At 49.6% G+C, this 27,347-nt stretch overlaps 1 protein-coding gene across 16 annotated transcripts in view; it reads left to right on the forward strand.

Annotated features, from left to right (window-relative positions):
- MAGI2 (membrane associated guanylate kinase, WW and PDZ domain containing 2) overlaps positions 1 to 27,347 on the forward strand; it is a 1,068,715-nt gene that overhangs the window by 710,210 nt on the left and 331,158 nt on the right. For all 16 annotated transcript variants that reach the window (XM_075599598.1, XM_075599601.1, XM_075599590.1 and 13 more), the window contains one exon: positions 26,028 to 26,107. In XM_075599598.1, the coding sequence (XP_075455713.1) occupies positions 26,028 to 26,107 (80 nt within the window). The remainder of the gene's footprint in view (positions 1 to 26,027; positions 26,108 to 27,347) is intronic.

A 27,347-nucleotide genomic window follows, 5' to 3' on the forward strand; every position in this document is an offset into this window, starting at 1 on the left:
GGTGCACGTGAGTTGCAGGTTACCTGCCCGGGCTCCAGCCACGGGTACCGCGATATCACCGGAGTTCCGCCCGATCCGACGTTGTCCTCCACACCGCGTTGGGTGAATTCCAGCGCGGATAATATCACCTTAGTCCCAGGGTCTTTGATAGTGTTCTGAGCCCAGAACCCACCTCGCAGGGCCGCACGGCTTTAGCACTGTGTCCCTGACTAAGCTACCAATAAATGGGTCAGTGTCCCTATCTAGGGCCTGTCCCTATACTCCACAAGCTATTAAGTGGCTCAGGACCTAACTGGGGGCCTGGGGGCTGCTGGCCTAATGCAGAGGGTCACTGACCCCTGCATCCACCTCTTACCCCTAGCTGGTCCGGATCCTGACTGCCTGTGTCACTGCAAAACCCCGCGAAAAGTATCTCTCCTTTCCCGGGCAAATCCCTCAGCCCTATTGACTCCCTGGCGTCAGGTGTCTCTGCCCCTATGCACCCTGGGGGCTGGCCGTCTATCCTCGCGCATGCGCGAGCTATCAGGGGCCTCCCGCGCTAGCTGGCATCCTGCGCATGCGCGAGCTAACTGTCATGGCGGCGCCCTGCTCCGCTAGCTGCCGGGCCGGTGGCAACGTGATCGCGGCCTTAGCGACGGCCCGATCGCGTCCCCGGCAACCGGCCTGCTCGCCGCTCGCGTCCCCGGCAACCGGCCGCACAGCAACACCGCGCGGTGAAGGAGGAGGCGAGTGCGCGAGGGGGGGGGACAAGGGAGGGGGCGAGTGCGCGAGGGGGGACCTGGCTACATCCTCCCCCTGGTGAAACTCCAACGTCCCCGCTTGGACCACATAACTTACTACTATACACAACCGTTATATAATAAAAATGCATCTGGTACGAATACAACTTAGCACATTGCATCAACTTTAAACAAGGTTACACAATTCTGTGAGCATCACAATCACGGATTGGATTTTGCTCCGAGACCACTGCTGAGCCTCATACTGGGGTGCCCCCATTTGATCATAGGTTACCCGAGTTGGAGGGTACCTGGCCCTTTGGCTCCTACGGAGTTGTTCTTCAGCAACTCCCTCTGGGGAGTAATAAGTACAGTCCTGAGGCTCAGCCTCGTCCCTTGAGGGGAGAAATGTCTCTGAACAGTCTCTGTTAGGCACAAAGCACGGGCTCTGTGGATCCAAAGGCTGGCCTGTTGGTGCCACCTTAGTAGGCGTTGGCCTACGGGGCCCTTTACCCGTAGCTCCTCCGGGAGATGCCCCTTCTGTGGAATAGTCCCTTTGAGAGGGTCCCTCCATAGGGTCTTCAGGAGTTTCAGAGTGGGTCTCGTTATTCACAGTCTCTTGACCCACCTCTGATAGATCGGACTCACCGTTGAGCGGGGTGGCCTGTATTTCTTCTTCTTCGCCTCCCACTTGGGGAATAGGGAGAAGGTGATTACGATGCCACACCTTTACCCGGCCGTCTGTGTCTTTGATGCGATAGACCGGGAGGCCGGGCATCTGTGACTCTACCTCATATACGCCATCTCTCCATCGGTCTGCCAGTTTATGTTTTCCGGGGACTCCCAAATTACGAAGTAACACAGCGTCCCCAGGACGTAACGCTCGATATTTGACTTTATTGTCGTATCGTCTCTTATTGCCAGCATTCAGTTTAGCTGTAGACTTCTCAGCCTGTTGGTAAGCTTGCTGCAAACTGTCCTTTAGCCTTTGCACATACTGGAAATGGGTAGCATTGTGTATCCCATCCGTTGAGACTCGAAGACGCACATCTACGGGGAGTCTTGCCTCCCGCCCAAACATGAGGAAGTACGGGGAGAACCCAGTGGACTCATGGCGAGTACAGTTGTACGCGTGTACCAACGTTTCTACGTGACGACTCCATTCTGCTTTCTGCGTTCCCTTCAGAGTTCCAAGCATGTCCAACAGGGTCCTGTTGAATCGTTCAGGCAAAGCATCTCCTTCGGGGTGGTACGGAGTCGTCCGGGACTTGGCGACGTTCAGCATTTTAAGTAATTCTCGGATCAGAGTACTCTCAAAATCTCGCCCTTGGTCGGAGTGAAGTCGGTTTGGAAGACCGTAATGCACGAAGAACTTTTCCCATAGAACTTTCGCGACCGTGATAGCCTTCTGGTCTTTTGTGGGGAAGGCCTGTGCATATCGGGTGTAATGGTCCGTGATGACCAGCACGTTACCGATGCCTCGGCTATCAGGTTCGATACATAAAAAGTCCATACACACCAAGTCCATCGGACCAGAACTCTTAAGATGGGCCATGGGAGCTGCTCTGGTAGGCAACGTCTTGCGTTGAATGCACCGGGAACAACGGCGGCAGTGTTGTTCCACCGCTTCCCTCATCTTGGGCCAGAAGAACCGGTCTCGGACTAGCCCAAAAGTCTTCTCTACACCTAGGTGCCCGTGTTCATCGTGTAGGGACTTCAACACCAGGTATTGTAAGTTCTTGGGTAGGACTAGTTGTCTCCTATCCGGGTGATTATGATATTGCACCACCCGATAGAGCAAGCAGTTGTCCACTTCAAATTTGTCCCATTCTCGCATGAGTAAGGCCACCAAGTCATTGGGTGCACGTTTCAGAAGAGCTGGGTTCCTTTTTTCAACGGCGTGCCGGATGATGCTAGTGACCGGATCTCGAATTTGGTAGTCTACCAGATCTTTCCACCGGAACACCTTGTCGTGCGTGAGGTGCATCCCTTTTGGGTCGCAGTAGGCGGCGGGGACAGCCTGCGACTGGCATCCCAAAGAGTCGATCACTCGTAACTCGGAGAAGGCCACTTGGTCATTAACTATGGCTGCAGTTTTACACATAGCCCGCACTCCGGGGCCGGGAAGTTCTTCCCATTCCTCATCATCGGGGGTAGCGAGTAGTCCTGGTCTTCGGGAGAGGGCGTCCGCCCCAATATTCAATGGCCCCGGCTTATACTTCAAGGAGAAGCTGTAGTTACTGAGGGCGGCCTGCCATCGGTGGCCTGCTGCATCTAGTTTGGCCGACGTATTGATGTACGTGAGGGGGTTGTTATCCGTCCTTACCTCGAAGGTGACACCGTACAAGTAATCGTGGAGCTTCTCGGTGATCGCCCACTTGAGAGCCAGAAACTCCAACTTGTGGACGGGGTATCTCTGCTCACTGGGTGTCAAGCTTCGGCTGATGTAAGCTACCGGCCGCAGGCCCTCCGGGTGCTTCTGGTGCAGGACGGCGCCTAGTCCATTTAGACTAGCATCCACATGCAGGACGTAAGGCTGTTCGGGATCCGCATAAGCAAGTACAGGCGCTTCGGTCAGACACTTCTTCAGCTTCAGGAAGGCCTGCTCACACTCAGAGGTCCATTTGTCACCAAACGGTTGGCGGGCTGGTACAGCCTTCTTCCCGGTCTCGGAAGGGTATATCTTCAACAGATTGTTCAAGGGTTTAGCCTTGCTCGAGTACCCTTCCACGAAGCGGCGATAATACCCACAGAACCCCAGGAAGGATCGCAGCTCTGTGACGTTCTCTGGGCGAGGCCAGTTCACCACGGCCTCTACCTTGGCAGGGTCGGTGGCGATCCCTTTGGCGGACACGATGTGCCCCACGTAGGTCACCGAGGTATGGCAAAATCGGCACTTGTCTAGGGACAATTTCAACCCTTCGTTTCCCAGACGATCGATCACCTTAAACAACCGCTCCTCGTGCTCTTCCAGAGTCCTTCCGAAGACGATGATGTCGTCCAGGTACACCAGGCACTCCCGGGGAATCATGTCCCCGATTGTCTTTTCCATCAACCTTTGGAACGTAGCAGGCGCCCCACATATACCTTGGGGCATACGGGTGAATTGATAGAATCCCAGGGGGCAGACGAAAGCCGTTTTCTCCTGGTCTTCCGCCGTCATGGGCACCTGATAGTACCCTGATCGGAGGTCCAGCACGCTAAACCAGTGACTCCCATTCAGCGCATTCAGGATCTCTTCAATGCGCGGAAGGTTGTATTGATCCGGGATCGTGCGGTTGTTCAGTGTCCGATAGTCGATACACAGTCGTACGGACCCGTTCTTTTTCCGCACCACCACTATGGGCGACGCATAAGGTCCTCGTGATTCCGTCACAATCCCAGCGGTTTCCATGTCTTGGATGGCGTTCCTCACATCGTCCACATCCCGAGGGGCAAGGCGACGAGAACGTTCCCGGAACGGGGTGGCATCACTCATCCGAATGGTATGTTGGGCACTGCGGCTGCACCCCACATCCATCTCGCTCGTGGAGAACACATGTCGTCGTTGCATCAGCTGGGTGGTCAACCGTTTTTTCCACTCTGTGGACAGGGTCGATTCGCCGAAGTTGAAGTCCAGATCGACTATCCGCTCGTGCGCGGCCGCCGCCTTCACCTGAGGTGTGGCTCCCACCGGGCTGACCGGATATATGCATCCCAACTTCTGGTCGACATCAAACTCCATCGGAAAGGGGGAGAGATTCTGCACATATACGTGGGTTCGAATAGGGATCTTAGCCGTCCATTCCCTCACTTCGGGTAGTATTCTATACCCTCGCTGAACCTCTTCTTCTTCAGGCTCACTCTCCAGCGAGAACAGTTGGTCGTTCTGGTCTCGGTCGGGATAACAACACCAGACGGCCATCTTTTGCACTCCCCCTGGTAATATGGTCGTCAGTCCTCGTTGACGATTGTAGAGGTCCCCATGACGCTCCAATGCATACACCCGGTGGCATTCTTCTCGTAAGATGGGGTCTAGGAGCGAATCGGCCAGCGGCAACTCGTTGGTCTCTCTCAAGTAGGCTCGGATTATAGCTTGCACTATGTCTGCATTGGTTCCCAAGATGATTGGGTACTTGCAATGGTCTTGGGGCTCCGGGCATACCATGGCCGCTACCTGCATGGGGTGCTTCTTGCCGGTGTTCAGTTAGAGTATGTCCAGTTGGACCTTTACAATCCCATCGATGGGGTAGTCTTCATTACTTAACCCCCTAACCTTCATATGTTCGGCCGGCCTTAGTGGGCAGTGTTGAAGGTGCTGATCATAAAACCTGCGATATATTATGGTTACTTGTGACCCTGTGTCCAATAGGGCCGAGGCGTATATCCCTTCTAGTACCACGGGCACGATGGCCGCAGGGCCCACTTGACTGCAAGCTTCACCGGATGGGGCGTCATCACTGGGGCCGGCGTCAGAAGGGGCATCCGGGGTGGTTCCAGTTCCAGAATGAGTGAGTTCGAGGTCAGCTTCTGCCATTGGTACACTGCAGACCATAGATCGGGCTGATTTTCCTCTATCGGAAGGGTGTTCCTCAGGGTGAACTTCCTTTTCTGGGCAATTACGGATTACGTGGCCCTTCTTGCCGCAGTTATAGCATACCACTGGGCGGCTTTCCGGGCGACTCGTGGATGGGGAAGGTGGTCGGTCGGGGGGTCGTGGTTTGTACCCTTTGGACAAGGCAGTAGACTCTTCCTTCTTTTCCGTAGAGCCCTTTCCTTTGGAGGCAGAGGAGCTCTTAGGTGTAGCGGTGGAGTGTAGCATAACATGAGCCTCCTGTAGTTTCACTTGCCGCAGCAACTCGGTGAACTTGTAGGGGCCCCCGTCCATTATCTTGCTGCGGAGCATGTTGGCTATGGGGTGAGTGGGGCTTGATCCCCGCAGATACTGTTTATGGAGAGCTTCATCCATCCCCGATGCGGAGACCAGCTTACGATTGAGTAGGACCCCGAGGACCAGCTGTAGGCGGTGGATGAAAGCCGACAGGTCCTCTCCTTCCTTCTGATAAAGACGGAAATACTTCGTCCAGAGCGCTCCTTCGTCTTCTGCTAGTCCGTACGCCTCCAACAGGAACGCCACCATTTCCAACGCTGTCAACTCTGGGTGTTGGTCCCTGTGGATGGTCAACATAGTAGACGCAGGGGGTCTGAGGCATTCCACAATACGCTGCCGCTTTACAGTGTCAGTGCACGACCACTCCTCTACTACTTTTACTGCATTCTCCCTCCACAGGTCTATTCCTTCTTCCCCCTGGGGTATTGGAAGTACTCCAGAGAAGGCCTTAAGCTTCCTATAACTTTGAGACTGGGATGCCACAGTGAGGGCTTCTACGAATTGGGGTAGCGTCACCCCCATTATGGAACCTTCGTTCGTTGCTCTCTCTCCGATAGGCCGAGAGTTTACCTCGCGGGGTACGGTGTCGGGTGGAGAGGGAGGACTGTCAGCCCAACTACTGGCGTCCGGGAGGCCGCTTGGGGTAAAGGAGACTTTGGGTTGGGGACGGTCAACCCGGTTTGGGGTACTGGACACGGGGGTAAGTGGCGTCCAGGTACTGGTGGACGGTTCGTCGGGATCTTGAGGAGGGGCTCTGAGCGAGAACATTTCCCGTATTACTGGCAAGTCCGAGTATATAAGGGGGTATCCTTCTGGTGGGCACTCGGGGGCTATTAGAATATTCGGGGCCGCTTCAGGGCCTATGTCCCGGCATACGGTGAATAGTAGTGCACTCAAGTGATAAGTACAGTCGAACACCCTGCCACGGTACCATATTCTATCTGCGCCTAAGAGTTTGCTCAGTGAGTTCCGGATGTCAGTTTCAGGTACTAACGCCGGGACGTTCCCTACTGCAACCACATGTCTAGGTGGTTCACGGACGGTGGTGGCCCACGCGTGGACCTCTTGACGTGAGGGAATTACCATGATGCTGATTTTTGGTGATTCGGTTTTGAATAGGGCACCCCAGGTCTAAGCTCTCAGCAGCGCCTCCAAATGTAACGGTCATATCACCCCACCCAATCGCATATACCGCGTGCGTGGAGGGAACATGCAATGTTACCAAGGGGGTGCGTGGTGCAATACCTGTTGGCTCACAGAAGGCTGAGCATCCGCTAAGGGAACCTGGGGCAATGTATTACAATACTAATGATGCAGCGCCTCCACCTGCGATGGCTCCCACCAGAGGGGAAGTAGTTCCTCGCAGGACAATACACAATGACCACACAGACAGCTCTATATAACTATTAACTTTACTACTTGCAGCAACTTATCACATTACATCTCAACACATGCGCCACGGCGGACGCTAACCACTCTAGGCGTCACGGCGGACGCTACCACCTCTAGGCGTCACGGCGGACGCTACCACCTCTAGGCGTCACGGCGGACGCTACCACCTCTAGGCGTCACGGCGGACGCTAACCTCCCGCAGAGTGACCCCACCCTGTGTCCAGTAACCCCCACCCAAATGTCTTGCACTCCCAAAATCATATACCAATGTCTGCATATGTATGTGTGACTGCGCAGCCACTATGTCTGGTGATAGGCCTGGTTGGTGCACGTGAGTTGCAGGTTACCTGCCCGGGCTCCAGCCACGGGTACCGCGATATCACCGGAGTTCCGCCCGATCCGACGTTGTCCTCCACACCGCGTTGGGTCCAGTTGTTCCTGCCCCATGCCACGTGTATCGCACACTGTAATACATATACATAGATCCATAGGACTCAAGCCCTGTAAGGATTCTACTCGATCCGTGCCGAGTTTTCACTACGGTCCAGGTTTTCTGTCTCTCCTGCCCTTTCTGCTCACTGTGGCCATTTTGGGTACTGGCAGTCTGCTTTATAAGGCTGCAGTTCCTGGTGGGAGTCGACGAGCAAAGTTCTGTTTGCTGCAGCTCTGTTTGATCTTCGCTGTCATGCATTACCCTTTTGCCTATTTGGAATCCCTGTTGCTGACCCCAGACAGTGACCCCGACCTCACTGTCTTCTGCCTGCCCTGACCTTTGCCTGTCACCTGGACTCTGCACATCTGCCGCCTGCGCTGACCTTTTGCCTGTTGCCTGGACTCTGCACCACTGCCGCCAGCCCTGACCCCTGCCTGCTTACCGACTACGAATACTCTTACATGACTCTGTCCCCGGGCTCTGGTCGGTTATTCTGCATTCCTACCTCAGCCCTGCGGGTCCGTCTCCTGATTGGAGATGAGCACAGTCACAGGCCCCCACTTCAGCGACAGACCCTATCGTCTGAGGGAAAAGAGGTGTTACATATAAATTCTTGTGAAAGTAATTCCTTCTTCCTAACGCAAGTAAATTACATATTACCTAATCTCTTGCAGTTTTCACCTCAAGAATGAGGGCTCGTGCACATTAAACCCCACCCACCCACTTAAAGAGTTACCATTACTAACCCAGGCTATGCTGTCAGATGGCTAGAACTCAATTGTTTCTTATGTAACGGTCATATCACCCCACCCAATCGCATATACCGCGTGCGTGGAGGGAACATGCAATGTTACCAAGGGGGTGCGTGGTGCAATACCTGTTGGCTCACAGAAGGCTGAGCATCCGCTAAGGGAACCTGGGGCAATGTATTACAATACTAATGATGCAGCGCCTCCACCTGCGATGGCTCCCACCAGAGGGGAAGTAGTTCCTCGCAGGACAATACACAATGACCACACAGACAGCTCTATATAACTATTAACTTTACTACTTGCAGCAACTTATCACATTACATCTCAACACATGCGCCACGGCGGACGCTAACCACTCTAGGCGTCACGGCGGACGCTACCACCTCTAGGCGTCACGGCGGACGCTACCACCTCTAGGCGTCACGGCGGACGCTACCACCTCTAGGCGTCACGGCGGACGCTAACCTCCCGCAGAGTGACCCCACCCTGTGTCCAGTAACCCCCACCCAAATGTCTTGCACTCCCAAAATCATATACCAATGTCTGCATATGTATGTGTGACTGCGCAGCCTCTATGTCTGGTGATAGGCCTGGTTGGTGCACGTGAGTTGCAGGTTACCTGCCCGGGCTCCAGCCACGGGTACCGCGATATCACCGGAGTTCCGCCCGATCCGACGTTGTCCTCCACACCGCGTTGGGTGAATTCCAGCGCGGATAATATCACCTTAGTCCCAGGGTCTTTGATAGTGTTCTGAGCCCAGAACCCACCTCGCAGGGCCGCACGGCTTTAGCACTGTGTCCCTGACTAAGCTACCAATAAATGGGTCAGTGTCCCTATCTAGGGCCTGTCCCTATACTCCACAAGCTATTAAGTGGCTCAGGACCTAACTGGGGGCCTGGGGGCTGCTGGCCTAATGCAGAGGGTCACTGACCCCTGCATCCACCTCTTACCCCTAGCTGGTCCGGATCCTGACTGCCTGTGTCACTGCAAAACCCCGCGAAAAGTATCTCTCCTTTCCCGGGCAAATCCCTCAGCCCTATTGACTCCCTGGCGTCAGGTGTCTCTGCCCCTATGCACCCTGGGGGCTGGCCGTCTATCCTCGCGCATGCGCGAGCTATCAGGGGCCTCCCGCGCTAGCTGGCATCCTGCGCATGCGCGAGCTAACTGTCATGGCGGCGCCCTGCTCCGCTAGCCGCCGGGCCGGTGGCAACGCGATCGCGGCCTTAGCGACGGCCCGATCGCGTCCCCGGCAACCGGCCTGCTCGCCGCTCGCGTCCCCGGCAACCGGCCGCACAGCAACACCGCGCGGTGAAGGAGGAGGCGAGTGCGCGAGGGGGGGGGACAAGGGAGGGGGCGAGTGCGCGAGGGGGGACCTGGCTACATCCTCCCCCTGGTGAAACTCCAACGTCCCCGCTTGGACCACATAACTTACTACTATACACAACCGTTATATAATAAAAATGCATCTGGTACGAATACAACTTAGCACATTGCATCAACTTTAAACAAGGTTACACAATTCTGTGAGCATCACAATCACGGATTGGATTTTGCTCCGAGACCACTGCTGAGCCTCATACTGGGGTGCCCCCATTTGATCATAGGTTACCCGAGTTGGAGGGTACCTGGCCCTTTGGCTCCTACGGAGTTGTTCTTCAGCAACTCCCTCTGGGGAGTAATAAGTACAGTCCTGAGGCTCAGCCTCGTCCCTTGAGGGGAGAAATGTCTCTGAACAGTCTCTGTTAGGCACAAAGCACGGGCTCTGTGGATCCAAAGGCTGGCCTGTTGGTGCCACCTTAGTAGGCGTTGGCCTACGGGGCCCTTTACCCGTAGCTCCTCCGGGAGATGCCCCTTCTGTGGAATAGTCCCTTTGAGAGGGTCCCTCCATAGGGTCTTCAGGAGTTTCAGAGTGGGTCTCGTTATTCACAGTCTCTTGACCCACCTCTGATAGATCGGACTCACCGTTGAGCGGGGTGGCCTGTATTTCTTCTTCTTCGCCTCCCACTTGGGGAATAGGGAGAAGGTGATTACGATGCCACACCTTTACCCGGCCGTCTGTGTCTTTGATGCGATAGACCGGGAGGCCGGGCATCTGTGACTCTACCTCATATACGCCATCTCTCCATCGGTCTGCCAGTTTATGTTTTCCGGGGACTCCCAAATTACGAAGTAACACAGCGTCCCCAGGACGTAACTCTCGATATTTGACTTTATTGTCGTATCGTCTCTTATTGCCAGCATTCAGTTTAGCTGTAGACTTCTCAGCCTGTTGGTAAGCTTGCTGCAAACTGTCCTTTAGCCTTTGCACATACTGGAAATGGGTAGCATTGTGTATCCCATCCGTTGAGACTCGAAGACGCACATCTACGGGGAGTCTTGCCTCCCGCCCAAACATGAGGAAGTACGGGGAGAACCCAGTGGACTCATGGCGAGTACAGTTGTACGCGTGTACCAACGTTTCTACGTGACGACTCCATTCTGCTTTCTGCGTTCCCTTCAGAGTTCCAAGCATGTCCAACAGGGTCCTGTTGAATCGTTCAGGCAAAGCATCTCCTTCGGGGTGGTACGGAGTCGTCCGGGACTTGGCGACGTTCAGCATTTTAAGTAATTCTCGGATCAGAGTACTCTCAAAATCTCGCCCTTGGTCGGAGTGAAGTCGGTTTGGAAGACCGTAATGCACGAAGAACTTTTCCCATAGAACTTTCGCGACCGTGATAGCCTTCTGGTCTTTTGTGGGGAAGGCCTGTGCATATCGGGTGTAATGGTCCGTGATGACCAGCACGTTACCGATGCCTCGGCTATCAGGTTCGATACATAAAAAGTCCATACACACCAAGTCCATCGGACCAGAACTCTTAAGATGGGCCATGGGAGCTGCTCTGGTAGGCAACGTCTTGCGTTGAATGCACCGGGAACAACGGCGGCAGTGTTGTTCCACCGCTTCCCTCATCTTGGGCCAGAAGAACCGGTCTCGGACTAGCCCAAAAGTCTTCTCTACACCTAGGTGCCCGTGTTCATCGTGTAGGGACTTCAACACCAGGTATTGTAAGTTCTTGGGTAGGACTAGTTGTCTCCTATCCGGGTGATTATGATATTGCACCACCCGATAGAGCAAGCAGTTGTCCACTTCAAATTTGTCCCATTCTCGCATGAGTAAGGCCACCAAGTCATTGGGTGCACGTTTCAGAAGAGCTGGGTTCCTTTTTTCAACGGCGTGCCGGATGATGCTAGTGACCGGATCTCGAATTTGGTAGTCTACCAGATCTTTCCACCGGAACACCTTGTCGTGCGTGAGGTGCATCCCTTTTGGGTCGCAGTAGGCGGCGGGGACAGCCTGCGACTGGCATCCCAAAGAGTCGATCACTCGTAACTCGGAGAAGGCCACTTGGTCATTAACTATGGCTGCAGTTTTACACATAGCCCGCACTCCGGGGCCGGGAAGTTCTTCCCATTCCTCATCATCGGGGGTAGCGAGTAGTCCTGGTCTTCGGGAGAGGGCGTCCGCCCCAATATTCAATGGCCCCGGCTTATACTTCAAGGAGAAGCTGTAGTTACTGAGGGCGGCCTGCCATCGGTGGCCTGCTGCATCTAGTTTGGCCGACGTATTGATGTACGTGAGGGGGTTGTTATCCGTCCTTACCTCGAAGGTGACACCGTACAAGTAATCGTGGAGCTTCTCGGTGATCGCCCACTTGAGAGCCAGAAACTCCAACTTGTGGACGGGGTATCTCTGCTCACTGGGTGTCAAGCTTCGGCTGATGTAAGCTACCGGCCGCAGGCCCTCCGGGTGCTTCTGGTGCAGGACGGCGCCTAGTCCATTTAGACTAGCATCCACATGCAGGACGTAAGGCTGTTCGGGATCCGCATAAGCAAGTACAGGCGCTTCGGTCAGACACTTCTTCAGCTTCAGGAAGGCCTGCTCACACTCAGAGGTCCATTTGTCACCAAACGGTTGGCGGGCTGGTACAGCCTTCTTCCCGGTCTCGGAATGGTATATCTTCAACAGATTGTTCAAGGGTTTAGCCTTGCTCGAGTACCCTTCCACGAAGCGGCGATAATACCCACAGAACCCCAGGAAGGATCGCAGCTCTGTGACGTTCTCTGGGCGAGGCCAGTTCACCACGGCCTCTACCTTGGCAGGGTCGGTGGCGATCCCTTTGGCGGACACGATGTGCCCCACGTAGGTCACCGAGGTATGGCAAAATCGGCACTTGTCTAGGGACAATTTCAACCCTTCGTTTCCCAGACGATCGATCACCTTAAACAACCGCTCCTCGTGCTCTTCCAGAGTCCTTCCGAAGACGATGATGTCGTCCAGGTACACCAGGCACTCCCGGGGAATCATGTCCCCGATTGTCTTTTCCATCAACCTTTGGAACGTAGCAGGCGCCCCACATATACCTTGGGGCATACGGGTGAATTGATAGAATCCCAGGGGGCAGACGAAAGCCGTTTTCTCCTGGTCTTCCGCCGTCATGGGCACCTGATAGTACCCTGATCGGAGGTCCAGCACGCTAAACCAGTGACTCCCATTCAGCGCATTCAGGATCTCTTCAATGCGCGGAAGGTTGTATTGATCCGGGATCGTGCGGTTGTTCAGTGTCCGATAGTCGATACACAGTCGTACGGACCCGTTCTTTTTCCGCACCACCACTATGGGCGACGCATAAGGTCCTCGTGATTCCGTCACAATCCCAGCGGTTTCCATGTCTTGGATGGCGTTCCTCACATCGTCCACATCCCGAGGGGCAAGGCGACGAGAACGTTCCCGGAACGGGGTGGCATCACTCATCCGAATGGTATGTTGGGCACTGCGGCTGCACCCCACATCCATCTCGCTCGTGGAGAACACATGTCGTCGTTGCATCAGCTGGGTGGTCAACCGTTTTTTCCACTCTGTGGACAGGGTCGATTCGCCGAAGTTGAAGTCCAGATCGACTATCCGCTCGTGCGCGGCCGCCGCCTTCACCTGAGGTGTGGCTCCCACCGGGCTGACCGGATATATGCATCCCAACTTCTGGTCGACATCAAACTCCATCGGAAAGGGGGAGAGATTCTGCACATATACGTGGGTTCGAATAGGGATCTTAGCCGTCCATTCCCTCACTTCGGGTAGTATTCTATACCCTCGCTGAACCTCTTCTTCTTCAGGCTCACTCTCCAGCGAGAACAGTTGGTCGTTCTGGTCTCGGTCGGGATAACAACACCAGACGGCCATCTTTTGCACTCCCCCTGGTAATATGGCCGTCAGTCCTCGTTGACGATTGTAGAGGTCCCCATGACGCTCCAATGCATACACCCGGTGGCATTCTTCTCGTAAGATGGGGTCTAGGAGCGAATCGGCCAGCGGCAACTCGTTGGTCTCTCTCAAGTAGGCTCGGATTATAGCTTGCACTATGTCTGCATTGGTTCCCAAGATGATTGGGTACTTGCAATGGTCTTGGGGCTCCGGGCATACCATGGCCGCTACCTGCATGGGGTGCTTCTTGCCGGTGTTCAGTTGGAGTATGTCCAGTTGGACCTTTACAATCCCATCGATGGGGTAGTCTTCATTACTTAACCCCCTAACCTTCATATGTTCGGCCGGCCTTAGTGGGCAGTGTTGAAGGTGCTGATCATAAAACCTGCGATATATTATGGTTACTTGTGACCCTGTGTCCAATAGGGCCGAGGCGTATATCCCTTCTAGTACCACGGGCACGATGGCCGCAGGGCCCACTTGACTGCAAGCTTCACCGGATGGGGCGTCATCACTGGGGCCGGCGTCAGAAGGGGCATCCGGGGTGGTTCCAGTTCCAGAATGAGTGAGTTCTAGGTCAGCTTCTGCCATTGGTACACTGCAGACCATAGATCGGGCTGATTTTCCTCTATCGGAAGGGTGTTCCTCAGGGTGAACTTCCTTTTCTGGGCAATTACGGATTACGTGGCCCTTCTTGCCGCAGTTATAGCATACCACTGGGCGGCTTTCCGGGCGACTCGTGGATGGGGAAGGTGGTCGGTCGGGGGGTCGTGGTTTGTACCCTTTGGACAAGGCAGTAGACTCTTCCTTCTTTTCCGTAGAGCCCTTTCCTTTGGAGGCAGAGGAGCTCTTAGGTGTAGCGGTGGAGTGTAGCATAACATGAGCCTCCTGTAGTTTCACTTGCCGCAGCAACTCGGTGAACTTGTAGGGGCCCCCGTCCATTATCTTGCTGCGGAGCATGTTGGCTATGGGGTGAGTGGGGCTTGATCCCCGCAGATACTGTTTATGGAGAGCTTCATCCATCCCCGATGCGGAGACCAGCTTACGATTGAGTAGGACCCCGAGGACCAGCTGTAGGCGGTGGATGAAAGCCGACAGGTCCTCTCCTTCCTTCTGATAAAGACGGAAGTACTTCGTCCAGAGCGCTCCTTCGTCTTCTGCTAGTCCGTACGCCTCCAACAGGAACGCCACCATTTCCAACGCTGTCAACTCTGGGTGTTGGTCCCTGTGGATGGTCAACATAGTAGACGCAGGGGGTCTGAGGCATTCCACAATACGCTGCCGCTTTACAGTGTCAGTGCACGACCACTCCTCTACTACTTTTACTGCATTCTCCCTCCACAGGTCTATTCCTTCTTCCCCCTGGGGTATTGGAAGTACTCCAGAGAAGGCCTTAAGCTTCCTATAACTTTGAGACTGGGATGCCACAGTGAGGGCTTCTACGAATTGGGGTAGCGTCACCCCCATTATGGAACCTTCGTTCGTTGCTCTCTCTCCGATAGGCCGAGAGTTTACCTCGCGGGGTACGGTGTCGGGTGGAGAGGGAGGACTGTCAGCCCAACTACTGGCGTCCGGGAGGCCGCTTGGGGTAAAGGAGACTTTGGGTTGGGGACGGTCAACCCGGTTTGGGGTACTGGACACGGGGGTAAGTGGCGTCCAGGTACTGGTGGACGGTTCGTCGGGATCTTGAGGAGGGGCTCTGAGCGAGAACATTTCCCGTATTACTGGCAAGTCCGAGTATATAAGGGGGTATCCTTCTGGTGGGCACTCGGGGGCTATTAGAATATTCGGGGCCGCTTCAGGGCCTATGTCCCGGCATACGGTGAATAGTAGTGCACTCAAGTGATAAGTACAGTCGAACACCCTGCCACGGTACCATATTCTATCTGCGCCTAAGAGTTTGCTCAGTGAGTTCCGGATGTCAGTTTCAGGTACTAACGCCGGGACGTTCCCTACTGCAACCACATGTCTAGGTGGTTCACGGACGGTGGTGGCCCACGCGTGGACCTCTTGACGTGAGGGAATTACCATGATGCTGATTTTTGGTGATTCGGTTTTGAATAGGGCACCCCAGGTCTAAGCTCTCAGCAGCGCCTCCAAATGTAACGGTCATATCACCCCACCCAATCGCATATACCGCGTGCGTGGAGGGAACATGCAATGTTACCAAGGGGGTGCGTGGTGCAATACCTGTTGGCTCACAGAAGGCTGAGCATCCGCTAAGGGAACCTGGGGCAATGTATTACAATACTAATGATGCAGCGCCTCCACCTGCGATGGCTCCCACCAGAGGGGAAGTAGTTCCTCGCAGGACAATACACAATGACCACACAGACAGCTCTATATAACTATTAACTTTACTACTTGCAGCAACTTATCACATTACATCTCAACACATGCGCCACGGCGGACGCTAACCACTCTAGGTGTCACGGCGGACGCTACCACCTCTAGGCGTCACGGCGGACGCTACCACCTCTAGGCGTCACGGCGGACGCTACCACCTCTAGGCGTCACGGCGGACGCTAACCTCCCGCAGAGTGACCCCACCCTGTGTCCAGTAACCCCCACCCAAATGTCTTGCACTCCCAAAATCATATACCAATGTCTGCATATGTATGTGTGACTGCGCAGCCACTATGTCTGGTGATAGGCCTGGTTGGTGCACGTGAGTTGCAGGTTACCTGCCCGGGCTCCAGCCACGGGTACCGCGATATCACCGGAGTTCCGCCCGATCCGACGTTGTCCTCCACACCGCGTTGGGTGAATTCCAGCGCGGATAATATCACCTTAGTCCCAGGGTCTTTGATAGTGTTCTGAGCCCAGAACCCACCTCGCAGGGCCGCACGGCTTTAGCACTGTGTCCCTGACTAAGCTACCAATAAATGGGTCAGTGTCCCTATCTAGGGCCTGTCCCTATACTCCACAAGCTATTAAGTGGCTCAGGACCTAACTGGGGGCCTGGGGGCTGCTGGCCTAATGCAGAGGGTCACTGACCCCTGCATCCACCTCTTACCCCTAGCTGGTCCGGATCCTGACTGCCTGTGTCACTGCAAAACCCCGCGAAAAGTATCTCTCCTTTCCCGGGCAAATCCCTCAGCCCTATTGACTCCCTGGCGTCAGGTGTCTCTGCCCCTATGCACCCTGGGGGCTGGCCGTCTATCCTCGCGCATGCGCGAGCTATCAGGGGCCTCCCGCGCTAGCTGGCATCCTGCGCATGCGCGAGCTAACTGTCATGGCGGCGCCCTGCTCCGCTAGCCGCCGGGCCGGTGGCAACGCGATCGCGGCCTTAGCGACGGCCCGATCGCGTCCCCGGCAACCGGCCTGCTCGCCGCTCGCGTCCCCGGCAACCGGCCGCACAGCAACACCGCGCGGTGAAGGAGGAGGCGAGTGCGCGAGGGGGGGGGGACAAGGGAGGGGGCGAGTGCGCGAGGGGGGACCTGGCTACACTTACAAATGATATTTCATAATAACTGAGAATAACAAGTCCTCTGCTTCTTGAGTCACTAGAAGAGTTTGCAACTTTTCACTGTCGAAAATTGTCCTAGTCTTTCTTTCTTGTTGTAACTAAACAGAACAGAACAGAAAGTGAATCCCTGCGCTTCTCCCTTTGGGATAGCAATCAATGGGGAATATAAATATATGTATGGTGTAAATACCTATAAGACAAAAGGAGACTTTTGGTATACATCCTTTGATCAAATAATGCCAAGTCTGCTAACCACGTCAAGGTAAGTCTCATTAGCAGGTCCCTATGCTAAATGCATAATAGTGTTATGTGAAATAAGCCCACAAGGGGTTAAAATATCTAAGCATATGCTTATATAACCTAGTGCAATTAAAAACTGGTATATACCAGTACAGATACTCAAATGTAAGTGAAGTGAAATAAGGGGACCTTGCTAGGAGATTATATACCTAGAAGAGGAGGGGCTGGCCTGCCACAAACTGTTCAATAAACAGTTGCAGGTGATTGGCTAAATATATTCAATTACACCATAGTAGTGTTGCCCTCTAGGAGCGTGCTGCTAAGGATTAAAATCGGCCCAACAAATAATGTAAAACAAATATATAATCAATGCGCTTCTCCATGTAAAGAGCATGCAGCTAGTGAAGGAAATGGCCATACAAATGTGCAAAACAGAAAGTGAATCCCTGCGCTTCTCCCTTTGGGATAGCAATCAATGGGGAATATAAATATATGTATGGTGTAAATACCTATAAGAAAAAAGGAGACTTTTGGTATACATCCTTTGATCAAATAATGCCAAGCCTGCTAACTGTTGCTAACTGTTGTAACTGTATGAACTTAACAGGCTGCATTGCAGATACAATCCTGACCTTAGTTCACCTCTTGAAAGTAAGACATTTCCGACTATATATCGTGTATTTTCTCAGATCTGAACCTGATACTGCAGACCTCGAGATTAGTTATATTGACCAACATTTTGAAAATGGGTTTCAGGAATTTCCCCTAGTTTGATGACTTTGACATTAAATGTATGTTGGTCGATTGTGCCCTTGGTAGTGACAGTGTTAATCCCCATCAATGCTGGTACATTTGGTACTATGGGGCTAGCGTTAAATTGTCACTGCCAAGTAGAGCTACATGTGCAGTAAAGGGGAACTCGTGCTACTTTTCTGCTGGCATTCCATTGATTTGTGTATTCATCTTGGGTACTGAGACCAGGAGGCAGAATGAATAAGTCAGTGGGATTCCTTCAGAAGAATGGCCTGTGGCCGGGCAGGCGACTGTTCTGAAGTTTGCAAGATAAGGAACAAGTGTCTGGAGAGGCCAGGAGACTTTGAAAAGACTCACAGGCATTGTGTGTGAACACCATCCAAATGCATTTATTCCATTCATTTCTTTTTCAAATATCAGTGAACTAGATTGTTTGCCATACACCTGTATTTTAATCACAGATTTTAATCAGCAGAATACGCACACTTGGTAGCTCACCCAATATACATATATAAACTCCACAGTGTATTTAGGAGTGTTTTGTTAAATCAAAATAAAACACATTAGTGTTTTATTTAATAACACGTTATAATAAACTCTTTAGAAAATGTATTTAGCATGCTACACAACAGCAGCAATTCAACATGATTATTTATTTCGTATTCCTTAGTTTAAAAAAGGGGGTTTGTAAATGACATATTTTAGCCAGAAGAGTCGTCCTTCATTACCCCTTAATGTGTATCTCGTCTCGTGAGCTGAGCTTCCCTTTTGTTCTTGCTTTAGCTATGTATACCAAAAATATTAAGATATGGCAGTATAGCAGTGGAAACTGGCTGAATGTGCATACAGTCTATGCCCAAAAATGTGATGGGAAGCGTGAAATATTGGTGATCTACAGCAGGGGTACGCAAACTTTTTGTCCTGCACCCCTCTGCCTGCTCTCCCTCACTGCTCGCACCCCCCCTCACCTTGTATCAAGCGTCAAATGACGTTGCGGGGTCATGTGACGTCACGTGAATGACTCCGCGTTGACATGGTGACGCGGTGTCAAATGACGCCACGAGTTATGTGATGTCACGTCAAGTGAATGATGCCGCGTTGCCATGCCGATACGTCACACCAGCCATCTGAATCAAGGTAAGGGAAGTTGCAGATGCCTCACGCAATCCCCCAGCATTTAATTTAAATGCCTTGGGTAAGAGCGCTTGGCCTCTGTAACTGCCGCGCCTCCTCAGACAAATCTCGTGCCCCCCAGGTTGCGCACCCTTACCGTACAGATGCAGCAGATGTTATTGCAGCTGTTAACGCGATGAGATACGTTGGCACTAACTTGATATTTAACGCACAGGTTTCGCATCACCATGAAATGCTAGTAATGCCCACATTACCATTTGTTTAACGCATGCATTCTTTATGGCGTTAACGGGTGCAATAACGCCTGCTAAATCTCCATGTCAATTAATACATATGTAAGTGGTATTTCTTTTTCTTTGATGTGCTTTGGACTCTTGCTTCTCAGTCAGCACCACTGGTGTACTTCTGAGTCTGGACATTTGTGGTGTGCAGACACTGCAGTTACTCTTTCCCTGCCTGTTCATCAGTGTTATCACTAGAACATCGTGTACTGAAATTCACATTATTATAACAATTATACATCTAGATTCGTCATACAGTAGGTAGTGATGCGTTTTGATAGAGCAACATACCTATACATCTGCGTAAAGAACTTTGAAAACCTCGCAAGTCAGCTCAGGTGTCTTGTTGAGTATTATCATGTACACATGTTGAAAAGACTGGTGAGGTTTCAAAAGCTCTGTACAGACAGTTACATATGTATCCCCCTTTCCCTATGCCTAAGGTACTACGCGGGCAACTACGCGTGCTGCTGTACCTATCTGCTCACAGGAGGCCTAAGCCTCCGCCTCTGGGAGCCTGGGGTGAGCTCTTTCTCTGTCAGGTCTGAAGCATGTGTTCCCCACACACAGAGTACATCCTGTTTCCCCCAACTGCTCGCATCTTATTGGCTGGTACAGTTCCATAGGGCAGTCTCTCCCTCTAGGGATTCTGGGATTTGTAGTCCCATGGTTGCATATGCGGAGCCATCCTAAGATGGCCGCCGCACTCCTCGCACTGCGCATGCGCGCCTCGCCACATCGCACATGCGGGATTACCAAAATGAACGCCCCCCACCACCCAATCGCGTGGAGCTCCGGCCACCTAACTGACAGCTCCCTTGCACCGGAGGCAGGGTAGGGGGACTTGGCTACACTTAAATGAAGGCCTCTCATGTTAACGTATGAATTGGTAATTAGGTATTACAATATACTGCACATCCTCACTTCCTCTCTAGGACCAATACAGCTTCTGAGCTTGGTAGTCCTTAAAAAGTACTGTTTTTTGCCCCACTCGCTTTAAAAATCCCTGTAAATATCGATGAAATCTAGCAACTCGTAACATGTGATCCTTTGTTTACTTGGCGGGATGTATTTCAGAATCCATAAATTAACTTGAACCAGATGGTGAAACCCAGTGAATATTATTTATGTGGTTATAATAGACCAGGGTTGGCCAACTCCAGTCCTCAAGAGCTACCAACAGGCCAGGTATTAGGGAATGAAACCCAGTGAATATTATTCGGACTGAGCCACCTGTGCTGAAGCCGGGCTATCCGTAAACCTGACCTACTGGTGGCCCTGGATGATTGGAGTTAGCCACCCCTATAATAGACCATTTACCTCATCAGTTTTTTTTCTAATCCATTTAAATAATAATATACCACATACAGTATCTATTTGAGAGGTACACAGTGCAACACGTTATGACAAATGTATTTGTGTCCTGTGTGCGGTTATTTGTTGCTGAATTTAATGTTAAATACTTTTTGGTTATAAATATATTTAGTTTAATGCATCTATTAATAGGCTGCACGTATTGACATTAAATGGTAATATTTTGTATCCCTAAGGAGTATTTCATTTCAAGAGCTCTTTCCATTATTAATCAGAGGTATTCATGCAGCATTTTTAGAGTGAAACGCTGGCATAAAAACCAGCCACATCAGGAACTATATTATGGGTGTGCAGCTATACTCCAATAGTTATGGCCATAAATGAGATCAGGCTGAAATTATTATCAATGGATGAGCTGAGTCAAAGGTACTGTAGATAAAATGATGCATTTAGTTCACGATGCAGCCTTATTTCCCACGCGTTACCCTTTTTTTCCAAAACTCTTAAAGAATGAGTTATGGATATTTTTATTTTGTTTCTATTCTGCTGTTTCCATGGCAATGTTAACATCCGTTTTTTTTTTCTCCATCCGTGAAATTTGCTTATTGTGTTTGCCGTCAGGAATGGTAAATAGCACAACGCAATTGGAAATAGCGTTTAAGAAAATGGGACCAGCAGTTTCAAAAGTACTAACGAAACCAAGTGGCATCATTCTGAATATCTGGTTAGAGGAGCTGGAGATACCAAGACACTTGAGAGCCCTAGGGTAAAATCCTGCTGTTAGAACTTAATTGCCGGTATTTGTAAATGCATTAGTTAGGTATCAATTAGCGATTGGTAGAGCCAGAGTTAGACATTAGCTGTGATGGAGATTTTAGTGTACATTTTACATTTACTAAGTATGTCTCATAAAGTAAGTAGAATGCTGACAAAATGTCTTTGCTCCTCCTAACTTGCATCTAGCATCAGATTTGAAGGAAATAAATACTGAGGCCTGGATTCACTAAACTCCAATAGGCTACTTAACATGACGTTAATCTAAGTTAATGTTAATAGCAATGCTGTATTCTACAAAGGACAAAAATGGGCCGTTAAGCTATGTTTTCTCCCATAAAGAGCAGAGCATTTACTAAACGAACATTAGTGATGGTGAGATGCAACCTACTGAATATGCAAATGAGAAGTTATCATATCGTTCCCTTTTCGCTAAACTTGGTTAAGGTTAATACAGAGAAGTACAGTAGTGTTACGTTGGTTATGTCAGAGAAACATTGCGTTACTCCCATCCAGTATCTGTTTGGGTATAACGCCAGAGTTAATTATGCCTTAACTAACAAAGCATTATTTAAGGCGCAATGGTTCTCTCCTCTTCTCTCTCCACTCCAGCAAAAGCTCTTTTTTCAGCCATAACGCCAAGACTTACATTGCGGCACATTACGTAGTTAAAGTCACCAGGTTAATGTCGAGCTCATTGTTGCTGGTCTCACTCTATACAGCAGTAGTTCTCAACCTTTTTTGAGCAGAGGTACCCCTGGAAGATTTTTTAAATCTCGAGGCACCACTGCCCATCAGGCCTCATTCAAACACCATAGTCACTCCCTTTTCACACACACACACACGCGCGCACGCACGCACGCACGCACGCACACACACACACACACACACACACACACACACACACACATTACCACCTTCTCCAACTTACTTACACCACACAAGTTCCCCATCCCCACTTAAAGCCCTCCTCCTCTAGCCCCCCCAATCCTGCACAAACCACTGACCTCCCCCCCCACATAAAGTTGTCACTTCGCCTCTCCCCCCCCCCCCCCCCCCACATGCAAGGTTCTCACCTCTCTCCCCCTCACATCTTACCCCCCACATACCCCTTGTGACCATTGTAAAAAGTGGGTTTACCTAGTAGGACCTTATAAGGGCAATGGGCCATATTTACCAAGTGCTACTACATAAGACACCTTCCATGCTGGAAGACCTCATACAGCCATACTTGAATGGGCCATGGGGGGGGGGTCAAATTTACCAAGACGCGCTGGAAGATGACTTATAGACTGTAGGCGATGCATGCAGAGGACAGGAGACTTGTTTTGGGAAAAATAATGTAGGCTTTTATTCGACCAAAGTTCAGTTTCTTCAGTATATGAAAATCCATATACTGTACGTCTATAAAGATAAATGGTGTCCCTTGGCATCAAGGACACAGAAATATGGCCCGCATGCCCTTGTGTCCCAAGGGGTAATGGACACGTGTGGTCTGTACGCAGACCTTGTAGAGAAAGACAAACAGTTATTTCCTGCCTTATAAAACACTTCCTAGACTCAGCTGTGTTGTTGGTAGTCCTGCCTTCATCAAGGCAGGGATTAACCATTTCCTGGCTGGCACCCATCAGCTCTAGCTGTTGTAAGCAGGCTTGCCCCTGTTTCATGGACCAACACAGCTTAGCAAATATGGCCCAATATCTCTGAATACAGAGAGAGGAGCAATTGTTCCACACATTTGTTTCGTCGCTCATCTTGTCATCTGCAGGTACTGTGCGTCTAAAGAGCTCTGTTCCATGAAATAATCTGCTGATTTTGCTTAAACGGCTCTGGATGATATGACTACAAATCACCAGAATCTGACTGCAGCTCAGAAAGGGGTGGAATTTATATGGTTGACAGCTTGTTTTGATACTAGGGAAAGGATCTTTTTTTTTCAAGGTGACCTTTCTCAGTAGAAAACCTCCTAGTAATTTATAATTCCCAAGTTGTTATTATTATTTCCACTATGCATATTAGCATTAGCTGATTTATATGTATTTTACATTTGTTTGGTTATTACATATTGTAATAATATTGCTTTAAAAGCATGATTATGGTCTATGTAAAACATAATTGTGGTAATAGGCAAATTGATGTACATTACCATATGTGGGGGCTATTTCTGACTTAACTGTTGAATACCCATTTTTTTAAACATTCTATATTTGAATAAATACAAGCACATTAGTGTGTTATTTCATTTTTATTACTATTCCCTGTCTGCAGATTGGTAAAAAGTTGTTTTAAAAAATAACCGGATTATGATTTATGAAAGCTTTGTGATTTATGAACATAATGATAAATAGTTTAGATAGGTTTAGGCAGAAAAAAGTCTACTAGCTACAAATTTACTTCACTTTATTAAAACTTCAAAAGCATTGTTTTTTTATAGCATTCTGAATACATTGCATGTGAATAGATAACTGCAACAGATATTACAATATGGTGGATCTGTTGGCAAAAGTTATTTTCTGCGTGTCTGTAGGCGGGACAGTGAAAGGAATTTGGTATTAGTTTATTGTATTAGACAGCTTTGTTCTGTCTTATAGCTGCATTGTATATTTAGGGCTGTATATACAGTATAAAGATCCATTAAGCCAGCATGACTGACACTTTACAACGAATGGCATATCCAACGCTTTACAATGCAACCCTATGGGCTGTTTTTCGACGCCGGAATGCGTTAACCGACGCCTGAATGCGTTATCCGACACCGGAATGCGTTATCCAACGCTCACTGCCACTGATTAACACGGGACTCGCTTTGCAACGGTTTCACTATCCAACGCTACTTCCAGAACGGATTCCGTTGGATAACCGAGTACCGCCTGTTCATCATTCCTCATAGTATTGAAGAATGCACATATACATGGTCAATGCCACACAGGGAGAACATTTTTATTTTGTTTCAAATAGTACATCAATCCTATCGCCTTCCTTATAAAAAAAAGAAATGTAATTCTCCCTAACGTAGAATTTTCGCTTATTTGCTTTTTGTTTAAAAATAATTCTGTTTCAATGTTGTCAGTTTCTGCTTTAATCTCTTTAAACAAACTATGCTGCCATCATTAGTTTGAAACTACATCAACGATAAAGGGGTTCATTTATTAAACGGTGATAGTGCTGACACAGGCACCACGGCACAGAAATTCCCATCGAGTTCAATACCTTTGCACATCGATCTTAAGAAAAAATATTGTTTTCTTTTCAGGGAATCATGTATTGATGTAGAATGTATAATTAGCCTGAATTATGTACTTCTAGGAGGAGAGAATAGATATGATTGAAACTTCCAAATGGATAAATGGTTTTAACATGGTACAACAAGGGATGCATTGGTCAGATGTAATTTCTTACTGCGGCTTCTTATTGGCCAGGGTGACGTGATAGATTTAAACCCCAGCGTGATACTGGTACATTTACCATAACTATCACGGGAGCCAAGGGGTGTCAGGAGCTGAAAATAATGAGGTTCAGCATCCTGTAAAAAAATGGGGAGTAGAGCAGGGGAAATATCTGCTTTAAACTAACCAATGTTGCTTTTCTACAGCACTGTACAGTACATGCAGTATTAATGGAACAGTGATTTTAAATGGAATGCTCACGGTACCGATAGAGTAATTTTAACGTTCATACCATAGTAATGTTGTGCCCTTGCATGCAAACCAGAAAATATTACCATTGCACATCCTTTGAAGTCCCCCCTTTTTTATCACACGCGGTTCACTGTCATTATCCATTTATTATTTCTTACCAATTTACAAATGCATGTCTTTATCACATCAAAATAAAAAAAAATACTTTGTCACTTATTTTAGTTTTAATCATTGTTGTTGACAGATAAAATGTCACAGAAACAGCATTTTTATACTTTGGTTCACCTGTGCAGAGCAATTTAGTATTTGTAACCTGTGTCCTGGGAAATAATATACCACGAATGTCTTTGCTTTGTTTTTAACTCCTGACAGATCTTTTCTCAGCATGGTAGCAGGAGGCTATTTGGTTTAACTGTGTTTTTGAGAAAACAAGCCTATCAGGCACCGGGGAGATATATATATTTTGCTGTGGAACCGATAAAGCTTGGTTAATCACCACTCTGTATAGATCACCCTGGAAGAACTATTAAGTTTCCGAGGAACATTCTGTAATTTTGTGACGTTTGGCACAACGCACTTTTGCCGACGCTATTATTAACTAGCAAAGGCACATGTAATACAGTAAAACCTCCATATAATTCATTCCTGAACTGTGAGAGTGGATTGAGGTCTGAACGGAGAACTGTGTATTTGTAATAAATTCCTTTTGCTTGGGATGAGCTCGGAATCTTCAATGAGGCTCTCTTGGCAGGCGTGCTGGTTGATTTTAATAAAAATAGCTGCTTTGAGCACAGTGAGTTGAGGATGCCAAATTTACAGCTGCCTTGCACGATTACTCTTCTAACTCCTCCAGGGCTAATTAGAACCAGTAAGCAAATTAAGTGTATCGATTGCAATTTTATTAAAATAACCCCCTTCTCTCCATTCCCCCCCCCCCCTTTTCTTTCATTTCCTTTAAGAAATAAACGTGGTTCTTCTCAGTATGTCCCGCTCAAAGTGTTTTTTCTTGTCTTTTCAGCCACAACACAAAGACTACGTCATGGCTGGATCCACGATTAGCAAAAAAAGCTAAGCCCCCAGAAGAGTGCAAAGAGAATGGTAAGTTGTTAAGGTTTCACTGGGAAGCGTTCCACTTAACCTCTTCGGGGCGAGTAGGGGGACTAGCTTCCCTGGCTCGCCGGAAATCATTTATTTAAACTTGACCATTAGCTACGCAGAAGAAAAAAAAAACCGTGTTGCAGACGGAAAGAGTTTGTTGTCTGCAAGGGGCAGTCATAGTCTTAGGCTGCGCTTACAGTGCCGGCGACGGTGACGGCAGGCTGCGGTCGCTAGAAAAATCAAATTGAGATGACTTCCAGCCATCACGACCAAGCCGTCGCGCCATCGCTCTGCGCTTACTATATATATACACTATATATATACTATATATAAATGCGGCAATGCATTTGTTTTGACGCGACGTCGCTGTCGCCGGTACTATAAGCGCAGCCTAACTCGGGTTTACTGCGATCCTCCCTTTTCTTGTCTGCATGGTCAAGGATTACAACAAACATAGTTTTATTTTGTCTGGGGCGGTTTGAGTCTCTTTGTCAGCCCTTTCAGACCCTCCTCTGCTTGAGACTTTCGTGTGCGAGATAACTCTATTAGTATTCAGTTATTTGAAGGAAGATGCAATGCAAGTGGAACCAGCAGGACAGCTTGCAAGGATTATGATTATTATTTCGTGCACTTTTAAAGGTAAAGATTCTTAATACATGTTAGAGATTTGGTGCAGAAGTAGCACAGGGCAAGATCATGAAATAGGCAGCACTTGTTTGTGTTAACTCGGGGGATAAAATGCTCTGTTTTCAGGATTGGGAGGTTACTTTTGTGCTTTTATAGCTACATGTTGAATGTATTTTGAACGGTCTTAAAGCACAGGGCATAGAAACAAATGCTACTTGAAAATAATTCTGATTTCGTACTGTTTGCTTAATGCATTTATTTAACACAGAGTTATCTAGGTCTTTCTTCGAAGTATTGAGGAAAAAGGATGTATGTTATTGTTGCAACATTTTTGTCATTTGATTCTTAATTATGCTACTCACTGGTTAGAAGCTGTAATGAATGGGTCATACTGGCAGGAATTTGATTAAATAGACCATTGATTGCTGATCTATGAGAATGATGTATTCGCTAAATGTGGTTCTGTATTGTAAATTCCTTAGTACAGTATGTGTGTGAATACTTATAGACAGACAACACCTGTTTGCTGTAATCACAGGGCTGCAACTGCAATAATAGCAGAAATTACTTATGTCGCAAGCTAAAAATGTCAACTTAGGAGCTATTTTCGCTG

Source organism: Ascaphus truei, chromosome 5, assembly GCF_040206685.1.
Source record: "Ascaphus truei isolate aAscTru1 chromosome 5, aAscTru1.hap1, whole genome shotgun sequence".
NCBI classification, from domain to species: Eukaryota; Metazoa; Chordata; class Amphibia; order Anura; family Ascaphidae; genus Ascaphus; species Ascaphus truei.